This window comes from Notolabrus celidotus, chromosome 3, assembly GCF_009762535.1.
Source record: "Notolabrus celidotus isolate fNotCel1 chromosome 3, fNotCel1.pri, whole genome shotgun sequence".
Taxonomy (NCBI): Eukaryota; Metazoa; Chordata; class Actinopteri; order Labriformes; family Labridae; genus Notolabrus; species Notolabrus celidotus.
The window spans coordinates 3,787,464-3,810,193 of record NC_048274.1 but is presented as its reverse complement, the minus strand read 5'-3'; the positions used below and the strand labels follow the sequence as shown (position 1 = coordinate 3,810,193).

At 43.0% G+C, this 22,730-nt stretch overlaps 1 protein-coding gene across 3 annotated transcripts in view; it reads left to right on the top strand.

Annotated features, from left to right (window-relative positions):
• Nucleotides 1–21,895, top strand: part of prmt3 (protein arginine methyltransferase 3) — an 83,115-nt gene extending 61,220 nt beyond the window's left edge. For all 3 annotated transcript variants that reach the window (XM_034680639.1, XM_034680641.1, XM_034680640.1), the window contains 3 exons: nt 8,861–8,911; nt 9,620–9,707; nt 21,651–21,895. In XM_034680639.1, coding sequence (XP_034536530.1) covers nt 8,861–8,911; nt 9,620–9,707; nt 21,651–21,760 — 249 coding nt within the window. In that variant the 3' untranslated portion in view covers nt 21,761–21,895. The remainder of the gene's footprint in view (nt 1–8,860; nt 8,912–9,619; nt 9,708–21,650) is intronic.
• The last annotated feature ends 835 nt before the right edge of the window (nt 21,896–22,730 follow it).

Sequence of the window (22,730 nt, the reverse complement as noted above, 5' to 3'; positions counted from 1 at the left end):
CTCCAGACAGACCTCACACCACATGAAAACCTATCAAGATAATCTTTAGAACCATGAAACCATGCCGGCCTGATTATCTTGTACTGTGTCCCCCTCTTTCTGTGTTGGACATTACATGACTCATCTAAAACCTGTCCGAGCCTTTGAGTTGTGCTGTAGGTCAGCTTGGCCGGTGACTGCAACACAAAGTGTGCGTCCTCAGTGAGAGTGAGCTTCAGGCGCTGAGGCATGGACAATGGTTTATGATTCTATTTGGTGAGGTGCTGGCGGCCACCTTCATACCCCCCCCCTAACCCCCAGACCCCCCTCCACCTGAACTTCCTCCTGTGTCTGAGCTACTTTTCTCTGTGTGATACCACCAAACAGCCTCTGAACTGCAGCCATCCACACAATGCACTGTGAGAAGTGGTTCTGTCTGTGAAACAGCCCATTGTGTTGGGACAGCCTTGTGTTGTGCTGCAGTGTTACTGCACTGTCTGGTGTATTGGTTTAATGGACAATCAATAGGTGGTTATTATCTGGCCTGTGCTCCCCGGGTGAGGCTGGTGAATTTAATGGGATTTGTAAACATCCTCTCATTTTTCCTGTCTTTTCTGCTCTGTAATTGAAAACATCCAGTTTCTATTTCTGGTGTGTGCGTCCACACATGTTAGGGGGTCTGCTCCCACAAAAACAGATGGTTGGATCATACATGGAGGTGTACTTTTCCATTTTCATTACATCTCTTTATGCGTTCAGGGACACTATTCATTTCCCCTGTTTTCTTGCTGCTGTTTCACGCCTCTGATCATCCTCACTTGCAGTGCTGAAATGCAGAGGAGCAATAACACTTGTTTCATCTCTGTTTTCTCTAGCTTTTCTCTGCAGACATTCTGTGTAAAAGGCACCACTTGTACTCGTTGTGCTCTCCTCCTTCCAGCCTGCATGTCCCATGATTTACAGATGGATTATTGACCTGCAGGAGAAAGGTGTTGTTACCTCAAAGATACTGATCTGCAGTCAGTATCGGCTGCGGCTGCTCAGTAGTAGTTAAGGTTAGGATGTGTGAAGGGTAAACCGCTCCTGGACCAGTGCTCGAGAATTGGTGAGGGAGAGCTGCAGCGCCTCCCGTCCTGTGATGGAGCGCCTGCTTTTGTTCTCCCGTCGACAGTCCATTCATCAGCTCAGCCTGCCTAACCTTGCATTAAATGAACAGCACAACCCCTGCGTCTGCGCTGTTCACACACAAGACAAATCCTCTCACTCTTTCCCTTTTTATCACGCCTTCGCTGCCTTACTTTTACATCACGCATCCCCTGCACCTCATATACCACATATATTCTTTGCAAAGCTACAGCACATGCAGGTTTAATGTATGTGCTGAAACTTTCTCTTAAACTTGGAGCTGTAATTCCCTCAGGATGTTTTTACCCTTGCCTTTTTTGGTATGGCATCCACATCTCCTTGATCCATTTTCCTGAACTGTAGAGCAGATAGCAGAAATGCCTCATCCCTTCCTCATGATGTATGCTGATGGTGTGGCAACAGAGAGCAAGTTTCTGTCTGTAATTAATTTTACACTGCTGCTGATGTAGCTACTGTAGCGCTACAAGGAAAAAAGTCTCTGCGATCCATCTCTAGCTTGCTTTCCATCAAATTTAAATTATGTGGGGTTGGGGTAAGGGGGGGTGGCCTTCTGGACTGACAGGGCAGGCACTTGTCAACTTCAAGGACGACTTTCAGCACATTAAGAAGGGAAATTGTTAATGGATAACAAGGTTTGGGGTAACAGCTGACTGTCAAGAACAATCATGTTCCCATGCTTTTTCTATCAACTGCTGGTTATTAACAAATGCTGAACACACTGATTTATGTCAGCATGGAAGGATCAACATTTTAAAGCTCCCTCGCTGTATTTTGAGGATTTGAAAAACTCAGACTTTGGCTAAAATACATGAGGCACTAACATCTCTGGTTAACATTCAATACCTCATGCACATGCTTGTCTTTCTGTCCTTTCAAAAGTATCCTGCTCAGAAAGTAGTCAATATTAGCAGTTGATGCAAAGTGCATTGCTGCAGGTCCATGTATCTATTTATTTATTTATTTATTTAAAGGGACAGTGCGTATTAATGAACACTTCAGCGTTGCATCAATGTAGATATGCCAGAGTTAGCCATAAGGCTAATTTTCATCCGTAGTCCCCGGCAGGTCAAAACAGGGTTCTTAACAAACAATCAAGATAAATAACATGTGGAAACAGCACATCATGATAGCATGACAATGAAAACAACAATACATCGCAAGAGCACGTATAAGTTATACAAAAGTGCAAGTTAGCGCATTAAAGTGCTGTTCAGCATAATCAAGAGATATGTCCGGAGAATGGACCAAACAAACATGGACCAACATATCAGAGTATCACACAAGTAAAAATGCATACATTAAACCCATGAAATAACACATGCACACACACACACACACACACACACACACACACACACACACACACACACACACACACACACACACACACACACACACACACACAGCGAGAGAGAGACAGCATTGGATACAAAATAGTGATTACAGACCTGATGTGTCTTGAGCCACCGTTTAAAATGGGTTGTGAATGTGGGGTAAGTGGGGCATTCCCTTATTGCAACCGGTATCTTGTTCCAGACCTCACCTCCCTTTAAATGTAGTTTGCCTATATGGTATCCCACAATAGTCCTCTAAGCAGTGGAGCAAGTCCATGTAAGATTTTAGAAATGGAGCAGGCAACTTTTTTAAAATGTTCAAAATTGAGGAGGTGATGTTTCTGAAGTATGACGCAGTGATGGAAACTAAGTGGCTTTCTGTCAAAGACTTGTCTGGGGATGAGGACTGCACAGTGTGAAACTTGCAGAAAACAATCATCCTCTTGCCTCTGCTAGTGCGTGGACTGTATAAAAACATGGACAACATGATAGAGCTCCAATAGTGAAGCCAAAACTCTTTGCGGTCCCACTACAGACTGGCTGCAGTATAGGTCATAAAGCCTGCCTCCTCCATGTGAGCAGATGGAACATGGGATTAAACTAATAAATCAAAATACTTCATGTCAACATGACTTCTGTCATTATAGTTGGTTCATATATGCTGATTTGTGTCCAAGTTTAATTTTTATTAGCTTTAATTAGCTAATTTGATGCTGTGAAAATTGGTATTATGCAATGATTGACAGCTCTGCTGACAGGAGGAGGTGTAGATGCCTCCATATTTATACAGTTCATTGTTTTTAGGAATATTTCAGGCGAGTTGATTCAAAATAAAAGCCTCAAACACAAACTAACTAAAACTAACCAGAGTGAAGTAACCAATAGAAGATGTAGTTGGAAACAAGTTGACCAGAGAGGTTGACCCAAGACTTTAAGTGACACTCAAATGTGAATGACATGACTTTGAAATATAGTGTTCAGGAAGAGTTGTAGTAAACTTATTTTCCTTTGTCCTCATTCCAAAGTCAGAATTTTCCAAATGAACATCGGCGAGTTAAAAGAAATGAAGACAAATAGACAAAAAAACAACAAACCATTAATCATCAGTTTTACATTCTTGGACTGTTGCTGTACAGTGGTTTGTGTTTATTATCTCAGAGGTATCATGAGTCACTGATTAGAGGTGCACCATAGCAGAGGATGAGTCCTGCTCCTCTGTGGAGTGGCAGCAGTCGGGTGGAGAGGCTGAGAGCAGAGATGGGGGAGTAGTAGAGGGGGGGGGGGGGGGATTCACACCAACTCGCCTGTGAGGTGGTCGTGCTTGAAGCCTCCACGCCTGGATAAACCCCATCAAAAGCGCATTAGCCCTCTCCTCTCCCGCCCCCTCCTTCCCTCCCCCCTCAGTGCCCCTCCCTTTCCCTCCCTTTAACCCTCTCCCCCCTCCCTCTCTACGCCCCCCACCGTCGTATAATAGTATCTGGCCGGGCCACGCGGCTTGCTGACACACAGCCGGGCCGAAAGGGGAGCGATGATGAATTGCTCCCTGTTGGTGTTATCCATGATGATAATTATTAATTTTCCCCCCTCTCTTCTGTGAGAATGGGGGCCGGGGAGCTGCAGTGTTGCGGAGCCTCCTCCATGGGCCGACATGGAGCCCACTGTCATCACTTATCACAGACAGAGCCGGGGCCCAAGGCTAAACGCTGATGAAAATGAAAAGCGCTCATTCTGATTTGTCCTGTTTTTGGTGCGTGGGTGTGCATATGTGCCTCCATGTTTTACATTAACCCTTCCTTTCCCCTATGCTTTCTCTATCTCTGTTTCTGTTGTGCTTTAAACTCTCCATCCCTCCCTCCTCTCTTCTTCAGAGAGCTAACATGTGCAGATTACAAAAGTTGTAAGATAGACCATAAATGCAGAGGGTTGTTGGAGTCATAAAAATTTAAGTGTTCGTGTTTTATACCCGAGTCTGCAGAGAACAATATTCTTGATTTAAATCTATGCTAGGCCGTTTATATTAAAAACATATTTGTTTTAATTTGACACCTCCTAACAGAGATGAAAATAAAATATTTTAACAGGAAAGACAAAATCCAGTTAGTACGGCCATCCCAAGTCTGCATGTTTGGGTTTCCTTGCACCACTTTCAGTAGGTACTGACTCCTGCAGACTGTGAACACCCCACTAGAGCTGCAGTTTTGGAGATGCTCTGACCCCGTCGTAGCCATTGCAATCTAGCCCTCACCACCATCTCTCACACTTGCCTGTTTTCCTGCTTTCAAGGAATCAACTTCAAGGACGGTGTTCACTTACTTCCCAACATATCTCACCCACTGCCATTGTAGAGATAATCAATAGTACTCACTTCACCTGTCAGTGGTCGTAATGTTGTGGCTGATTGGTGTATAGTTTAGTTTAGTTTCAACACTTGATTTGTAATTTATCAAGCAGAAAGCTCGATTTGTCTCACTACACAGCAGGAACAGTTAGCGGTGAACTTAGTGGGAAATGGAGCAACAAAAGGCCCTGATTATTACTAATTTTATTATAAGGAAAAACAGTGTTGGATGTCATTTAGTCTACAAAAATGTTCTCAATTCTTGGATGCATAAAGAACATACATTTTACGTATTCAAAGGTGTGGTACATTAATACCATAGACTGTATAAAATATAGACGTAGTATCCGTGACGTCACCCATCTGTTTCTGAAGCGCTGTTTGAGGCAAATCGTCGGCAGTAGCCATATTGCTGCTGTCCAGCTAGTGTGACGTAGAGAGGCGGGCTTTGAGCCTCCTAGCCAACAGCTACAGTGTTCCCGCCTGTCAATCAATTCAGCTGGGCCTCTCATAATGGAAAACTCGTAATCTTAATACCTTAGAAAGTGCCGCATTAGAAAAAAAATTTGGTGTGTGCCGATTGAGAAATTAGCTATCCAGACTATATTCATGTGTATGTGGTTTCTGGTACTTCTGGAGCCAGCCTCAAGTGGACACTCGATGAACTGCAGTTTTTAACACTTCCGCATTGGCTTCAATTCAAGCGGCCAAAGGTTGCCGCTTGGTAAGTTTCAACTTGTTCTCAAAATGTTCTGCCCCCTAGTGGTTGAAAATCTGCTAATGCAGTTTTAAGGATACGTACAATCTGTTGACATAATAATTGTCACTGTCCATGTTTGTGAGGTGGAGCAGAAAATGAGAAATACAGCAGCTGTGCATACTTTATAAAGATGTTTCACTTCTTATCTCGTGATGATAGCTTTGATCTCAATGAAGTATTTTTGCTGTTTAATCAGTTTTTAGTTCCCTGCTAGAGTTTATGTTTGAATCTTGTAACTTGTAATGAGGTGCTGTTTCAGCCATCAGTAAGTTATTTTAAAGGCCTTAAGAAGTCAGATTAACTCCCATCCCCATGCTCAGAACCAGAAGCATTTAAAGGTGGTCATCAATATATATTGGTCTAATAGGTCCCCAAAACATGTCTTCAAAGTTCATGCTCAAAAAAACACTTTGAAATCAGATTTTGGTCTGCCTGAAAAACCCTCTTCTTCAGCCCTCCTCAGAACAGTCTGTTTTCTCTCTGAGCACGCCCCCTCAGGAAGTGGGTGTGGCCTCGGCTCTCCAGCACGTTGATCTAATGTTTACATGTTAGCTGAATATATACGGCTGCTCACAGACTCGCGTTACTTCAACCCTCTGAATCTGACCCAGAATCTGATCCTGACGGAGAGGCGCCTGCAGCAGGACCTTTCTGAACCATTGGTCACAGATTCTGTGTTTCTTGTTGTTTTATTTGTCGGTATGTCGACGTGTGTCTTGGTACACAGCTACAGCTACGACATGTGGCTATGCTAACTAGCGCTAGCACTTTTCCATGAAAAATAAAAATCATCCACTAGATCTTCAAATCTGCAGACGTGGAGAGTAAAACCGACCTTTGTGTTTATTAAGACAGCCTACAACTAGCATGCCTCCCTCCTAAGCTCCTTGTTAGCACACATGTGTGCAGGTAATGAAAAACGGAGGAGGGATTCAGTATTATTTTATACAGTCTATGGGCTGAACAAGCTCCGAGCTCTGACTCCGTGACAGACCGGATATTGTTGTGAAGTAACAAAAACACGGAAGTCTGAAACGGCTCGTTTCACACCGATTACAGAAAGGTGGAGAAATCAGAACAGGGGCAGAATGGATTTTTTTCATTTTTGTGGAGTTTGTAGACATGCCAGGGAAACAAATTTCAGGTAGAGAACCAGTAAAAAGTTGATTTTGCATGATATGTCACCTTTAAAGTCTCTGATCAGCTTGAGTCCATATCAGGTGTGAGTCACTGAGATCCTTATTACCCATCATGCAGCTTTTGCACACTTAAAGCACCAGGTAATTACATCCCCTCTTCGTCTGTCAGATATGATTGCAATGAGTCAGAGTCACTGAGCTTCTCTATCTTCAAGTTTCACTCTCTGGCCTAAATTTGAAGTTGCCCGTCTCCTTGCGGTGTGAAAGTTGCTCAACGCAGAAGTGACAATCAATCTCGCTTACGAGGCGTTGTCATCGGCGCGGCGCGCTCAGGATGATCTCTGCCTCTCTGACTGAGAGAGGTGAATCCGCTCTGCCTGACGAGTAATTACGGCTAATTTCCTAATTACCTCAGCACCGAGCGTCTTTGTAGCGTTCATTAAAAGCCATAATTGCATTGGGTTGACATGCTCTTTTATCCACTTTGGGTTCTTTTCTGGAGGTTTAGCTGTGAGCTAGCAGTGCCGCCCCTGCCTGTCTCAGTCGATAAAGGTTGATTGAAGGCTCGGTGCAGGGAGAGTGTTGAACACAGATGCTGACAGCATCCACTTTATCAAGTCTGCATCTGTGTATCTTTGTGTGTACTGTATACAGATGCTTGATGAATACAAACTCTCTCTGGCAGTATATGAGTACAAGTGTACAGTTAAGTACACTTTGGGCTCTTTTGAACAGATGGCTCCAAATTTAGGTTCTTTAGTGGAAAAAAAAAACGATAAAAAGATGGAAAAAAAAGAAGCACCCTCTCCAGATATCACATCATTTTAATCAGCTCTCCCCTCATCAGCCTCTTTCCTCCTTTCCCCTGTATCTTCCTCTCCCTTTCTCCTCCTTTCCCCTCTTCTGCCTCCCGTTTTCCCCTTCCCCTCTCTCGCATTGATTCGGCTCTTCTTTGTCTCAGAGAGCTGGCCTCCAAGTTGTCAGCTGCGTCAGGATTAAAAGCTATTAGTTCTGCATCATTGCCACTACAAGTGCACGCCTGAGATTGATAGAGTGCCTCTCTTCCTCCAGTGGGGGGAGAGATGGGAGGAAAACAAGCCCGGGGGGTGCTTTTTTACCTCACATATCTAACGACGGTCACCTACAGGCACTCTGGCCCTGGACTTTCCCTCAGTTTGTTTAAGATTTGTGAATTGGTTTTCAGTCAGTAGTGTTTAGAGGTCTGTAAATCCATGGAAGCAGAGAGCATATCTTTACAGAAGGACCGACTCTTCTGTGCTGGTTTTGAGAATTCAACTTCCAGACTGCAGGAAAAGACAGAGCATCATTTTTATCCTGACTAAGACTTAAAAAAGCTTAAACAGATATTTGACCTGCTTGTTCATTATCTTATTTATTCTCACAAAGTCAAATCAGAATAACGATGGATTCCCTTGGAGCAGAGTTTTGTCACTTAATTTTCTTTCCCCTCTCTTGCATTTTTCAGTAGATCAAACATTCATGTTATTAAGATAAAAAAAAAAACAGTTTATTTTCCTCCTCTATGCTGAGTGTTTCCAAAGTGCTGTCAACAAAATAGCCACCATTGCTAATTTAATGTACCGAGCTGATTTCTCTTTTTATTGTCAGCAGAATTGCCTCGATGTTGTTCGGGGGGCTGCCCCATAATTTATTTCTTTTTCCTGTGACAAGTGCCCCAGATGAGGTGAGGGGGAGCGTGTGGGAGCTGCTGTTGACTCAGCCTGAACATGAAACTCAGTTTGGTTTGGAGAAGGAAGGAGGGCTGGAGGAAATGCAGTTTTTAGATGATCCACTGAGTCAGGGTGTAACAGGGTGGATAAAACACTTCAGACAACACACACACACACACATTTAAACAATGACATGGTAAGCATGGCGAGAGAATTAAGATGTTTTCTCCTTTAAAGGAGCTCTGTAAAGGTGACTGTAAATGTTTGATTAGTGTATTTTGTCCCAGTCTGTTTTTTACTGCCTTGCTCCTGAACACAGCATCTCACTGTTTTCATTAAGCTCATTAAAACGCTGATCCATGTTCTGCCTCCTGCCTCTCTCTCTCTCTCTCTCAGCTCTGCAGTGTAGTCAAACAAATCCAGGGGTTTATTGTGCTGTCACATTCTAACACGACCCTCATATTTCATTGCAGGCAATTGTCGGCTACTTTGACATTTTCTTTGACAAAGGCTGCAGCAACAAGGTAAGCAGCACCGGCAACAGCCAAGCCATTTAACGGAAACTCAATTATGTTCACGCTTTAGCGTGTTCCTCCTCCCCGAGGCGTTCACTGGCGATCGACGGGCGTCCTAGCCGACTGCTGATATAAGCACTTACCCAGCAGAGCCGGCCGGCTGGAAACGCCGATGCCAAGCTCTGTGAGCAGCACAGACATGCCTTTTGATTGCACTTCCTATTTTACCTGAGACTCGCACTGCATGCAGTGGATGGGCCAGTAAATCTCCACCTTTACTAGGATAAGGCTAAAACAATGTAACGTAAGATTATGCAGTTGCTTAATAGATACAGTGCACTGTGCTTTTAGTGAAATATGATACGTTTTTATTGAACGGTTTTTCAGTGAGTCTTGATTTAGATATTAAGAATATTTCAAGACCATCATTAAGGTAATTCTAGGTTTGTTTCTGTCTACTTTCTTATGTTATCCTCTTTGGTTACTTTCCTGTACAACAATAAATGATATGAATGTGTTTAGCATAGTTTCCCATAGGTATACAGTAAGGCTAATGCTTTTGTTTTTATGTATATTACACTGAAACATACCCAGTATTGGTTTTTAAGTAGTACAGAGTTAAACATTGGAGTAAGTAGACCTTACAACACTAATTTTCCTCACTCTTCAGAGAGAAATAAGAGCACCAGCTAAGATTTGTCTTTCACTTCTTATCAGGTGATGTTCTCCACGGGTCCTGAGGTCACAAAGACTCACTGGAAACAGACAGTCTTCCTCCTGGAGAAGCCTTTCTCTGTCCAAGCAGGTCAGTGAACACACACACAGCACAGTAGGCCACACTGTAGGTTTGTATTTACATGTTACAATGTTACAATGTCATTTAGCAGACGCTTTTATCCAAAGCGACGTACATACGAGAACAAGAACAACACAAGCAAAGATCTAGACAAGAGGAAACAAGATCAGTAAGAGTAACAAAGTGCTTCAAGTAAATGTGGGTGCAGGTACTGCCAAGCAGTGTAAAGGCAATGCACAAAAGTAATTAAGGATTTTTTTAATTTTTTTTTTCAAAATAAGGAACATCTACAATGAGCAACCAACCAATTTAAGACCTTCCATTATCATCATCAACAATTAACATCACCACAATAATGACCAAAGTACCAAGTGCTGGGTCACTCCTGACCTGAACACAGATTCCCAGAGTAGAGCAGGACAGTGTGAGTCAACTGTAGCTGGAAGACATGATCTGCCACTGGGGACAACAGTGGTATTTACATGTCATGTACATGTGTTTTATGCACAGAGGAGCTCACTAGACCAGTAAAGTTCCGAATCCTCTTCAGTTTTACATCCGTTTATTTTCCTCTCGTGGACCTGGCCGTGCGTCACAGCGAGCTGCGGCAGGCAATCTGTCTGTGGTGGAGATGTAGTCAGGCTGGTTGACACCCGTTATCTGTCACCCCGTGAGACAGAGAGGGATCAAAACAAATCACATTCAGCCATCAGAGACAGCATGTAAAACTTCATCTGATAGCCCGTCGCGGGCCTCTGAATCATGACACGCTACAAGACGAGCGCTTTGTTACTGACCAGTGAGATGTTTGTGGAAACGCTGTTTCAGCAGATTAAAGTTTACTCTGCGGGGCAGCTCTCTGTGAGGCGTGGCGGAGGGAAATACGTTTCTGCGTGTTCAAACACGTCAGGATATGGTGCTTTGCTTTGTCCTCAGTTAATCTGAAGTTAGGATCGCCCAGGTACAACTGTTGTGAAGTTCAGTATGTTTGTTTTCTACCTGGTGAGTAAATTAAACTGTAGTGAGAGTACCGAGCAAAACACAGAGAATGTTTCAGAACTAAAATTCACACTTTCAGCAAACCTGTCTGTATAAATAGACATTTAAACAACATAAGACAGACTTTAGGGGTGACCAAGTGGTTCAGTCGCACACCCCATGCACAGAGGCTGTAGTCCTCAAGTGGGCGGCCCAAAGCAAGGCAAGTTTATTTATAAAGCACCATTCATTCAAGAGCAATTCAAAGTTCTTTACAGAGTTCAAAACAAAAAGCAGAACAGTAACAATCAACAAAAAAACATACAGCAAACACTTCAAACATTAAAATTTGATATGCAGACAGTTATGTTTTATCTACTCTCTCTCTCTCTGTACTTATGTAACTTAACATACATAGTAAATAGTGTTGGGTCTTATTATTTATTTAAATTAGGAGGGATTATTCTAAATAATCAGCCCCCTTCGCTGCTCTGAAGTCAGTAACTTGCAGAGTCTTACTGTCCCGCTGGACACAGAATCACAACTGAGCTCAAAAGATGAACTTTTAATCATTCCATTCATCTCAGAACTTCATCCCAAGGATTAAGACTCACACATTGAGTCTTTTCTGGGACGAGTTGCAGCCTGAAGCTGGCTCAGACCTCTTGACACCCCCCCAGGGTGCCTGTATGCCCAACATCTAATTGTAGATCCAATATCAGGTTAATTCCATGACGCCATACCTTGTCCGAAAATAACTAATTTAGAATATGACATTAAACAAACATACGCATTAAAATATAAAATATTTTAAAATCCAAGTAAAATTAGTTTTAAAAAATTCCTTAAAACTCAGTTAGTTAAAAGAAATTAAAAGTTTGTAGTTACAGAAATAAAATTAAGTTTGAAAAATGAGTTTGCATCAGGCCCAGGTTTGATTCCAACAAGTAGCTCCCCACTCTCCCTCCTGGTTTCCAGCTCTATCCACTGACCTATCCTCTGAGTAAAGACATGAAATCCCCCAAATAAACTAATTAAATGAATAAAATAGACTCTAGTTTTGAATCATCTGAGTAAATATAGGTCAAAGCTCTGTTTTAATAAGATCTGGAGTTCTGAATCTTTGATCACAGTAAAATTATAATTAGTTTTCATTCACCTCATGACTTATTTTCACTTTTCTTCACACCATGCTCCCTCCTTACCCATCTTTTGTGAAATGATGCAGTGTTTAAACTGCTCCATGCTCTGGCCTTCCCCTGTGCCTTATCATAATGGGAATCGCCAACGTGTCAGCTGATGTGAGGATTGATGAGCCTCTGGGGACCGGCTGTCCACTCACTGACCAGATATTAGATGGAGTTTACTGTAATAAATGACCTGCAGAGGGACGAAGGCGCTGCATGTCAGGCAGCCCTTAGCCACGCTCAGCTCCAGCCGGCAGCAGTCGAGGCGATAAGAGCGTCAAACCCTCTGACGCTGCTCGAACGCTATCGCAGGCTCCGTGCTCCGCTGGGTCAGATAAACACGGCTGAATCTGAGAGCTGAGGACGACAGTATGCTAACACAGCTCAGGAGTATGAACGAGCAGAAACAAAGACGGATTTGTTCTGAGTATCAGGTGCATAATGTCCGCCTGTGTTCTCTGTTTGTTTTTACCTGAACCTCTGTGTGAGTAGTTCATAAAGAAAATATCAAATAGGTGATGGATCATAAGAAAAATCAACACAAAATGTCTTTTTGTTTGATCTGCTGCAGCTTGCTTTTAAAGCATCACTTCTCCTCATCACAGACTCACCAAGTCTCTGTCATTACAGTTGCTCTATCCAAAATAATTTATACAAATACAATAATAAGCTCTGTAGAAAATAAATACATGAAGTCCCTGGAGATCAAGAAGAGGGCACACTGGTGGTCTGTCTGGAGTCTGGCTATGGCAACGTTGAGAACGTTGGACGCCGTAGTTGGGTTGGCAGAGGGGGGATGCAGATAATATGGTCGGAGGCCCACAGCGCTCTCGGTGCTACCCCGGTCTGCCCGGACAGTCTGGAAGCCGTCAATGGAGACGTTGTGATCTAGAATATCCTGATGCAGCAATGTTTCCGTGAAGCACACCATGCTGCATTCCTGAAACCCCGTCTGACTCCTGGCTAGTCCTGTTAGCTCGTCCATCTTATTAGCCAGAGGTCTCATGTTGCCCATGATGAGAGAGTGCGAGTATTTCCAAGACAGGAAGCACACACCTGGATGATAATCAGCCATCGTGCGTGTACGAGATATTCTTCCTCCCTGGATGCAACTGTTCTGACGTAGGTGCAACCTTGCTGCAGAGTCAGATGATTTATCTTATACAGTTGTCGGCTTGATGAGAAGTTATGGGTCCTTTTTAAATTTCAGAATTTTTTGTATGCTGCTATTGCATTTGAAAAGCAACTAGAAACACGACTAGTTACTGCACCAGAGAGTCTAATGATAGAATTGAGCATGCTCTTTATGCAGTGCAAAGAACATGACTGCCTCTTAATGTCTTGTCCTTCTAAATAACAGGTGCAGGTCTCTTGGTGTATCTAATACCTTCCTATAAAATTCAACTCTCTCACACACAGCTGAAAACCATTCGTCTTTCCCCTCTTCTTTTTTTATCCTTGAGCTGATTCCACAGTAAGCAGAGCATCTGGCCTCTTGGGGGCTACTGCAGGGCAGAGTGACATATTACAGTATTAGCCAAGACACACAAACACACAGACGCACACACATGTTCCTGTCAGAACGATCAGGTTTCGATCTTGCAGCGTCGATCTGTAACACACGTTGATGCTATAAAGATCCATCAGTCTGGATGTTTGCTTTTTACTCTGAACCAAACAGACTGAGGAGCAAAAGTTGGAAAGGAGAATAAAATGAAAGTTTGTGTGTGTGTGTATGTGTGTGTGTATTTGAGTGAGAGGCAGGTTATTGATGTGCTCGCTCCACCTCGGCACCCTGACAGTCCCAGAGCCTCCTCCAGGGGCCGTAAACCAGAAATGGAGTTTTTAACAGCATTCAGCAGCTTCCCGCTAGGCTCCTTTGGTGTATTTTACAACACACAATCACTCACACACACACACACACACACACACTGACACACACACGCACACACACACACATATATAAAGCTCCTTCTACACCCTTAAATTCACGAGAGTACTTGCATAGTTTTTCTACCAAACTCACTTCTGGCTGTAAGAGAAAACTTCCTAAAGTCACCTTGAAGATTACAAAACTCTTAAAAACACACGGACACACGTACACAAACACACACACACACACACACACACTGGCCTCTCGTCCTGGGTGTTGACTGAGAAGCACCTTCATCTCTGATCAGCTGCACTGAGGGCCAGGCGTAAACATCCAGTGGTTTGTTTTTAATACTGACTCTGTCTGTGGTGATTTATCACAGCAGAGACTGAATCCTATTTGATGTGTTTGTACGAGTGCACCAGTAATTAACTCTGAGACTGCGCTTCTGTGGGAGGTGCCGGCGGAAGAGAGAGAAGGCACGCAGCAGGCTGGAACAAAACATCCCTGCAAATCCTCCCGGCTGGCAGCGTAATAAATTAAACAGCGAATCATTTGTCATGCTCTGATGTGTTTGTGTAGCTCCGGTATTGAGAAGGAGGGTCCATTTTCACACTTTTACCTGCCTAATGTCCACCAGCGAAAAAAAGGAGGTCACACTTTTTCTGTTGCAAGAAAGTCCCATGATCCTCAGAGGTGCAGCGGTGGCCTGGTTACCTTCTCTTAAGGCCTCTCAGAGGATCTGAAACTCGGGCAGAGGTCCTTTTCAGATGTTTCATTGGATAGCCTGATACTGCGTGTTCCCACCCACTTCCATGACTCACACCCTCTGTCCTCAGTCCAGAGTGATGCTGCTCCACCCCCTCAGCCCTCACCTGTCCAAGCTCAATTTTAACAAATCCTCCTGTTCTCCGCCCCCCCTCTGGTTTGAACTCTGAGGGTCCTTGAGCTGTCAGAAAGCAAGCCGGTGAGCCAAGCTTCATGTTCTTCAGAGCTGTAACTCAGAACATGGGCTGGTGCTGCTGTGTGTTCAGACTCGGGATATACAACCCATCTGCTCTGCGTCTCTGCAGTGAACAGAAAAGGTCTGAGAAGGAGAACAAGAGGTACAGTAAATTAAAGCAAGGAGGAGGATGTCATAGAGAATCAACTGAGACGTGACCATGAGCAGCCCTGCAGTGTGGAGGAGGGGGCTGAGGTGGAAGTCAGATGTGCATCTGTGTGCCTCAACCAAATGCTGCTGTGATTACATGAATATACCCAAATTATTTTATATGCTTGGCTCTTTCTTATTGCAGATTGGTGATACAACCTCTCAGTATATCCTCTTGCATTTGTTGTCCTCACACTTTGAAACACTGGAGTGGTTTGTGTACTTTTGGCCTGACATTCCTGATACAACAAGCTAGTGGTTTATCATCAGCCAACACCAGGAAGTCCGTCTGCATGATAATGAAATTATAACGATGGACAACACCTCTTCATCATAGATTGTACAAAACAAAGCCGTAGTCTCATTGGAGTCACCCATTGGTTTCTGAAGATGCTTATTGCCCAATGATGATGGGCGTTGTATTGAAAATGCTGACTTCACAATCACTTTTGGTCAAGAGGCAAAGAAATGGAGCTGAGGCGGGCTGTTAGCCACAACGCACTCGCCTGTTAGACCAATCAGTAGGGCCCCTTATTATGTAAATCTTTACATAACTCTGAGCCTTAATGTAATCATAGTGGGTGTATTATATTAAAATACACTCCCTGCACAGTGTCAAAGAACTAAAAAAAATACCTTTTAACAACAGAACTGTTCCTTTTTTTGATACCAGGCTGCAAAACTTGTTGATTTTGCTGCTGTCAACATTTCAACATTGGTGTCAATGGGGCTCTCTGAGCTTTTGGAGACAGGCTCAAGTGGACACTTGAGGAACACTTTTAATATATATTCATCCACTAAAATTTGCACTCTGGCTTAAGCTAAGTGAGCTTATTCATGTCTTAAAAGTACTTCTATACCTTTCTTTGTACAGATAGTGTTTTTATTTTTACTTAGAATTTTTAAGGTTAGTTTTTAGGTTTCTACATTTATTGTCCTTAATGTCTTGTTGTTAATTACCAGTGTTCCATTCACCACGTCAAATACCTTGTGTGTGCAAGCTCACTTGGCAACAAAGATTTCTTCATTCTTCATTCTTCATTCTTGAACTGCAGTTTTTTAGGACTCCCACAATTGCTTCATTCTTCATCATCAGAGGCTGCAGCTTGGTCTCCTCCCCATCTGCACTGTTGTACATGAGTAAGGTCCAAATATCCCCACAACCGGCACTGGTGTCTTGCGCTGGTGCCATCAGTGAAGCCAGAATCTGTGCATCAGAATCAGGCAGTGGAGACACAATATTTTTTGTCCTCCCCATTCCTCTGACCATAATGTGCATTTAACATAGATTTGGTTTGAAGAAGACACTCCATGTTTATAGAGATCTGAATGACTTGTGTTTGTGTTTCTCACATCTACAAATTCAGACTGTTGCCGCCTGCTTGTGTAGAGAGTTAAACCCTGTCATGCAGGAACTGAGTGCACTTGCTAGTTAGCCATTGGTGACTTTTTCAACTGTAAGCCTTTATTTTTAATTAGATCTGTGATGTCAGTTTGTGGTAAGTCTGGGAGTAAGAGGGATGTTGGCACGAGCTGAGTGGTGCAAACCCATTTCCACAAATTTGCTTCATATAAAATCTACAAGAACAGATCTGTCAAAGCCAACCTGCCCTATCAAAGGAAATCATGGTGTTTATCTGTGAAAATGATTGAGCTTAGTCTTCACTTTCTTGATGGTGTTTCAAACGCTGTAGAAGCGTGAGCTAAATGGTAAAAATGGAAATGACAACAGTTTAAATGAATCACTAACACCAGCCGTGTGTTTCCAGTGTAATTTCATGGAGAGAAGCTGCGTTGGGGCTGAGAGAGGCTGTTTCTGCAGGCCTGCTTGTGCTTAATGACACTGGCATGTTGATGTACGACGTCGCAGCTCCATTCCTCGGCTCATTTCCACACATGGTTAACTCTTTCTCCCAGCATCTGAGTGGCCAGTTTGCTGAAGGCACCGAGGCCCTCCTCCATGGGGAGTTTGGTGTGACTGATTACAGCAGAGCTGCTGTAGTCGCACGGAGACTGCACAGACATTCAGTTGGTGTTTCAGTTTGTTCGTTTTAATACTTCAACCTGAGACATAAGGGATTATCTGGACAGTTTGCAGGAAACAGTGTTGAGTCCCACGCTTCTTCTTTTCTGTCAGTTGTAACAAAAGTTGAACAAAGGTCAAACAATTATTCTTTTGACCTTAAGCAGCCTTTCGCCAACTTGAGATTGACTGGGGCTCCCACGAGCACCAGGTCCCGTTGCTTTCACTTGACCTCTTATGTAAGGAATTGTATGTTTGAGCAACACAGAAATGGATGCCCCGTAGTTTCTGCAGTGAAGCTGGTTTTCTAACTTTGATGGCTGTTTGCATTTCCTTCAGTTTGGATATCTGCTTGAGCATCACTTGAAATCTGGAGCAAGTGTAGACCAAAGGGAAGGGAGCTGAAACTACTGGCTACTCCAATTAGCTCCTCAATCACCCACCTATAAGTCAAGTCCACACACACCAAGTCAAAATAGACAGAGATCACCATTGTTGTGATACAGACTGTTTAAACCAGGCGTGTGTGTGTTAGTGACCTTTTCTGTTACAGTGTGGTTGGCCAGCGTCCATCCTGTCGACCGCTGACCCACTTCATTAAGTCAGTGATGGAGTGAGCGCCAAGAAGTAACATATTTATCTGTTGGCTACAGTAAAGATCTGATGCTCAGTCCCTGGAACTTTGTCTTTGTAGTTTTACAGGAGAGCCAGAAATGTGTCTGTTCTGCTTGGTTAGAAACTCAATGCAGCCCTAAAAAGCAGCCTTTACTCTGACCTGCAGATCTTAAGGAGCCATGCATGCAGTCGTTAAATCCATCACAAGAACTCTTAATTATTTTAGGACAGCACAAATCTTACATAACATTTAGTTTATGCTGAGGCAAGGCTACATAGAACTAGGAAGAGAATGTATATAATTAGCATCTTCACATAAAATTGTTTTAAAACTGATTAGCGACACCTGGGAGTAACTTTTATTTTGTGTTGATTTTTGCACATTCTTTGCTAGCTTGGCGTCACCACATCTATTCACCTTGTTGTGAATGGGTCTGGATCTGTTTTCCAGAGATCATCAGAACTGGCCTCATGCAGAAGTGCCTCTGGAAAGGATTGTACAGACCTACAACCAATTAGAGCAGGGGCGTCAAACTCATTTCAGTTCAGGGGCCACATACAGCCCAAGTTGATCTGAAGTGGGCCGGACCAGTAAAATCAAAACATAATAACCTATAAATAACGACAAGTACATTCTGAAAATGTTCACATTTAATGAACTATCTTTCTACAAAAACAGCTGTTGTATTTTTGCCATGATGAGTCTCATAGTGGGCCGAATATTTTACTCTTTGAGCCCTGAAACCTGCTGCGAACACACCAAACACACAGGTTACCCATTCACCACAGAGTGTAATGTTTGCTGCAAAAGAACAGATAGATTATAATAACGAACAAGGTAAAGTTGATTATTTTGGACCCCTCAGCTCCAGCATGAAGTTTGCTTGCTGGACAGTGTTGTATGCAGGGGTGTAGTGCTAGTGTTAGTAGTTAGTGGATCATCTTATAGTGCTCTAAAAAGTCTTAATGAATCGACCCCCAGAGGAAAAAATTTAAAATAATTGTTACTTTTATTGAAAAATTGCAGTTAATGTCTTCTCTGTAATTTTTTCACTTTGCAAAGTCGTTCCGCGGGCCGCACGTTTGACACCACTGAATTAGAGCAACACATGTCATGTAGAGCAGAGCAGCAACTGATGTAAACAGACAATCAATCAGTCTTTATTTATATAGCACCAAATCACAACAAATGCTATCTCGAGACTCTTTAAAAACACAGCAGGTCTTATCCGGTCTACATCATCAAGTTCATTTAGTAGCAGAGTCAGCAGGCCTCCCTGCAGCAGAAGCTGCCACCTTGGTATCGTTATCCTATAGAAGCCGCCCTATGTCCAAATAAAGGACTGTGATTGGTCTGGTGTATCTGAAGTCGGCTGGATAGTTTAGAATGACAGCAGCTCTCTAGACCTACCTTCCAGCAAAAATGAATGTAATATGAAGGATTATTATCCTGGATATGCTGATGGGAGTTTCTTTTAGCTTTGCTTACACTCTCCTGTGTATGCGTATATACTTTCTCTCCTATGAGATATCTAGTCTTTCTGTCCGTTATAAACATTCATAGTATTGTGATTCTTTGGCAAAGAGAAGTTTTACAGTGGCTTTCTTTGTTTGCATGCTACAAATTCAGATTTGGAGCCTGTAAGAGGCGTTAGAAATAACCTCAGACATATCGATCTCCTGGTTGGTTTGAGGTACAGCATCAGTATTAAATCTGACTGTTTCATATCCAGTTAAGAACTCATAGTGGATTTGATAAACCTGGTCAGTTCTGGAGACAGAGCTCCGCCTTTTAACAAATGTTTCTATTGATAAAGGTTTGTTATACTGTTTGAGAAGTTTCCTCCTCAGGTCTTTACTAAATATGGATTTAGGGATTCAGCACCTCCCTAACAAACCCCTTTTCTTAAAGATACTGGGGGTACCTTTCACTTTGTGTTGATCATGGAGATCCCTGTGGACAAAATCAAGGCCTTTCCTGTAGCTGATCTTGTCCTGTACAGGTGTACGCAGAGTTTTCTGGCACAAAACAAACAAATAAACCTGTTGTGTCTCTCTAAAAGTCAAACAGGTCGCTCACTGTGACTCTTAGTTTTTGCAATATGTGCTCAGTGTCTGTTTCTCAAGAAGCAGCCAGTGTAAATGCTGCCTCCGTCTGCCCTCTCTGCAGTGGAGTGACAGACCCAGAGCGTGGCGCCAGCAACCAAGACTCAGTGACAGCACTGTTGGCATGGTAACCAGTCCGACGTGACAGCGGTGATGGCGGAAGCTTTGCCGGAAAAAAAGCCCCACAGTCAGCAATTTCTCTCCTCGTCCTCCTGTAACCTCCAGCGATGAAGAAGGCGTAGCGCGGAGAGGAGGTGCAGGCGGTTGAGTGTGTGTGTGTGTGGGGGGGGTTGTATATTAGGGGTGAGGGGATGCTTGTTTGCCGTGTGGATAAACATTCATTTACCTCCAGCAGTCAAACGTGAAGTTAATCAGAGTGATTATGCGTCATAATCATCAGCCTCCTCTCCCGGCCTCCTGGTTGCTCGTGCATCGTACTGTAAACGCACTTCCTCACGCTGCCATCTGGAGATTTCTGCAGGTCTGCATTCGTTCACACACACACACACACACACTCACACTTCCGATTAACATACATTAAACCACAGCGCTGTTACACGCGTCATCATTTCTATAAGCACCAGCGTCTCTGTGCTCAAACTGCAGAGGCCTGAGCCCAGCAGCTCTGTGCTGCAGCAGAAGGACTGCAGGAACACTTTTATGAGCAGCTCCTCGTTTCAGTTTATTAGAACCACACAGAGCCAGTGTGTGTGCGGTTGTTTGGACTACTGTTGATGTTATTTGAAAGTTTGATGTAAAGGAAGAAAAGTTGAAGATACACTGAAAGAAGTGAACATGTGTTCAGTCTCATTAAATTCATACAGCTCACAAACTGGACTCACTGAAGAAAAGAGGGAGTGTTTTCCCTTCAGAGGTCCGGAGCTTTGAAAACTACATGACCACAAACTTAGACAAACGTTCTTTCTGTCTTACGGTCTACATCAATAGGCACTGGATTTCTTTGTAGATCTCAACTCCTCTCATTTTTCTCTTTCTTCATTTTTCCTATCATTGTCTTATTTTTTTTTTTTAATGGGCTTTTTGTGCCTTTATGATAGGACAGCTGAAGAGAGACAGGAAATGTGGGGAGTAGAAAGTGGGGGAAGACATGCAGGACATGGTCACGGCAAAGAGTCGAACTGGCGACCCCTGCGACGAGGACTATAGCCTCTGTATGTGGGGCGCTTAGACCGCTAGGCCACCAGCGCCCCCATATCATTGTTTTAACAGCTTTTAGAGCCTCTTTAGTTTCTCTCCAGCTGATCGAAGTCTGACATAAGTCTTGCGATTTCTTCAAAGTGAAGATATAGGCTCTAAAGAGATGGTCAACTGTTCATTAATCTGTTCATCTTCAATTATTGTCAATACGTTTTTTATTCATGTGGACATTCATTTGAAAATCAATTATTGAAACTTTTAACGTCATCAGTTAAGAGTTTCCTGACTTCACTCCTGCATACATCTGTATGAGGGATCATGTAAGGCCAGTTGGTGACCTAACTAAGGGGAGCGTGCCTGTGTTCCCACATTTCGGCATCTACAGTAGAAGCTCTGCTTCAACTGGAACCCTTTTCAATCAGCCTATTTTATTTTTTCTTGTAATGATTGTGATTGTGACGATTTCTGCTTCTGCTGATCGAAATAAAATTACTCATTCATTCATTCATTCATTCATTCATTCATTCATTCATTCAGTATAAAGTGCTTCCAAAAATCTTGTTGGAGGATAGGGCTTCAATTGAATAGAAATGTAGGAACACACAATTTAATTTTGAAAATGTTCTACAAATGTGGGACCAATGGGCTGTGGGAACATAGGGATGACCCCATCACGTCACTGAGACTGCGTCCATGTTTTTTTGGGGGGGTCTTTGGCTTAACCTCACAGCAGCTGATTCTCTGGGATCATTCATCAGCTGTCAAACACAGAACAGGAAGGAGGGACTCTTAAGGAAAGTCTTCAATGTAACTTTATTGTTTACTTTTTAAATGTGTTTCGTCTTCTGTTTTGTTTTAGGGGAGGAGCTTCAAGGGAAGATCACAGTGCGTAAACACAAGAGGGATCCTCGCGCACTGCTGGTCACCTTTGACCTCAGAGACAAGAAGATGATTTACAGCGTGCAGTAACGTCATCACATGGTGTAACTTCAAGCCCACATTTTTATGTATTCTCAGCACAGGGAGGATATTAAAACTGTATCTGATGTTCATGCTCGATTGTTTCTGTGCCTTGTAATAAAAATCAACTGTTGTTTGAGATTCCCTCTTGTGTTTTATTTAACATGAACATGATTAAATGTCTTTGAACTTGATTGCACACTGTTACGCTGCACTTTTATGAATGTTTCTCTGACAGATTTAAGAGCCAGCAAAGAGACGAACACCGGGACAAACGGACTTCGAGAAAGGTATCTCTTTAAATTTCTCTCTCCATTCTCCTCATTGTTGTGCTTCTTTAAGCTCTGTGAGATCTCACCTGAGGCCTCATCCATCTTCTGGGAGATTACAGGGACAATGTAAAATGAATTTATGCTTAAGAAAGGCTGACTGAAGACTCTTTACATACTTCATTGAGCAGCTCTGCTTACAATTAAAGATTTTTCTCCTTCCTCTTCGTCCTGAGATGATGAATCCTGGACTCTGTAAAAGAGTGTAGTCATCTGTGAGGAGGAAGAGGAGGAGGAAGAGGAGCAGACAGTGAAACTGGCTGCCTGTCTCTGATGATTTGACAGTTACCTCTTTAATTAATTTCTACTGCTGTTACAACACGGTCTGTTGTACTGCCATAGAAAAGGGACATGCAGTATACCATCAAAAAAAGATTTGCGCATTTCTTGAAGCTGGCTTGAAAGACAACTGTCCACTGTAATTTGGTTATGTCTTAAATGTCTTGTCAGCTCTTCTAAACAGTTTGTTTTCAGTCTGATCTTGCTCTTCGTGGATTGCTGAGATTAATCCACTCAACTAGTTCAAGGCCTGATGTACTGATTTCCTATTTTACGACTCTGTGACGTGATCTCGCCTTAAGTTGTGGAATCCATCCTCTCGTGGCCTTTTTACGTAACATACAGATGCAGAAAATGTCATTTAGCATCTC